At 45.6% G+C, this 927-nt stretch overlaps 1 protein-coding gene across 1 annotated transcript; it reads right to left on the bottom strand.

Annotated features, from left to right (window-relative positions):
• Nucleotides 1-927, bottom strand: LOC123816744 (olfactory receptor 1044-like). Its single transcript, XM_045835927.1, has one exon. It carries the CDS (start codon nt 925-927, stop codon nt 1-3), a length of 927 nt encoding a protein of 308 aa, XP_045691883.1.

The following is a 927-nucleotide window of genomic DNA, read 5'->3' as shown; positions in this document are numbered from 1 at the left end:
TTATTTAGTGCCAACTGCTTTTTTCAGGGCACCTTTCACATCCTTATTCCTCAAACTGTAGATCAGTGGGTTTAACATGGGGATGACAACTGTGTAGAAAACAGAGGCCACTTTGTCTGTGTCCATGGAGTAACTGGAACTAGGTCGGAAATACATGAAAAAGAGTGTCCCATAAAATATAGCCACAGCAGTTATATGGGAGGTACAGGTAGAGAAGGCTTTCCGTCTGCCTGTGGATGACTTCATGCGAAGAATGGTATTTATGATGTTGCTGTAGGAGAGGAAGACAGTGATGACACTGGACCCCACAACACAGCCACAGGAAATGGTCAATGCTATTTCAGTGGTGGTGGTGTCTGAGGTGGAGAGGGCTAGTAAAGGTGGGAAGTCACAGAAAAAGTGATTGATGATATTGGACTTGCAGAAAGACAGCCGAGTTGTGCAATAGGTAAAGATGGTGATATCTATAAAACCTGCAGTGTAGGCAATGGCCACCAGCTGGATGCACACTCTCCTGGACATGGTAACTGTATACAGAAGTGGATTACAAATGGCTACATAACGGTCATATGCCATGACAGACAACATGAAACAGTCCACAGCTGCAAAGGCACCAAAAAAGGACATCTGCACCACACATAAGTTATATTCAATCTTCTTTTGCTGTGATAAGAAATCAGCCAGCATCTTGGGGGAGACAGAGGAGGAGTAGCAAACATCACAGAAAGACAGGTTGCTCAGGAAATAATACATGGGAGTGTGGAGTCGGGGGTCCATGCTGATCAACAGCATCATCCCCAGGTTGGCAATCACAGTGATGCCATAAACCAGCAGGAAGAGCACAAAGAGTCCCTGCTGCACATCCTGCCTGGCAGAGAGACCTAAGAGTATGAAGTCTGTAAACACGGTGCAGTTCTCAATGGCCAT

This window comes from Phyllostomus hastatus, unplaced genomic scaffold, assembly GCF_019186645.2.
Source record: "Phyllostomus hastatus isolate PE091 unplaced genomic scaffold, TTU_PhHast_1.1 phas_contig_109, whole genome shotgun sequence".
Taxonomy (NCBI): domain Eukaryota; kingdom Metazoa; phylum Chordata; class Mammalia; order Chiroptera; family Phyllostomidae; genus Phyllostomus; species Phyllostomus hastatus.
This window is presented reverse-complemented; position numbering and strand designations above follow the sequence as displayed.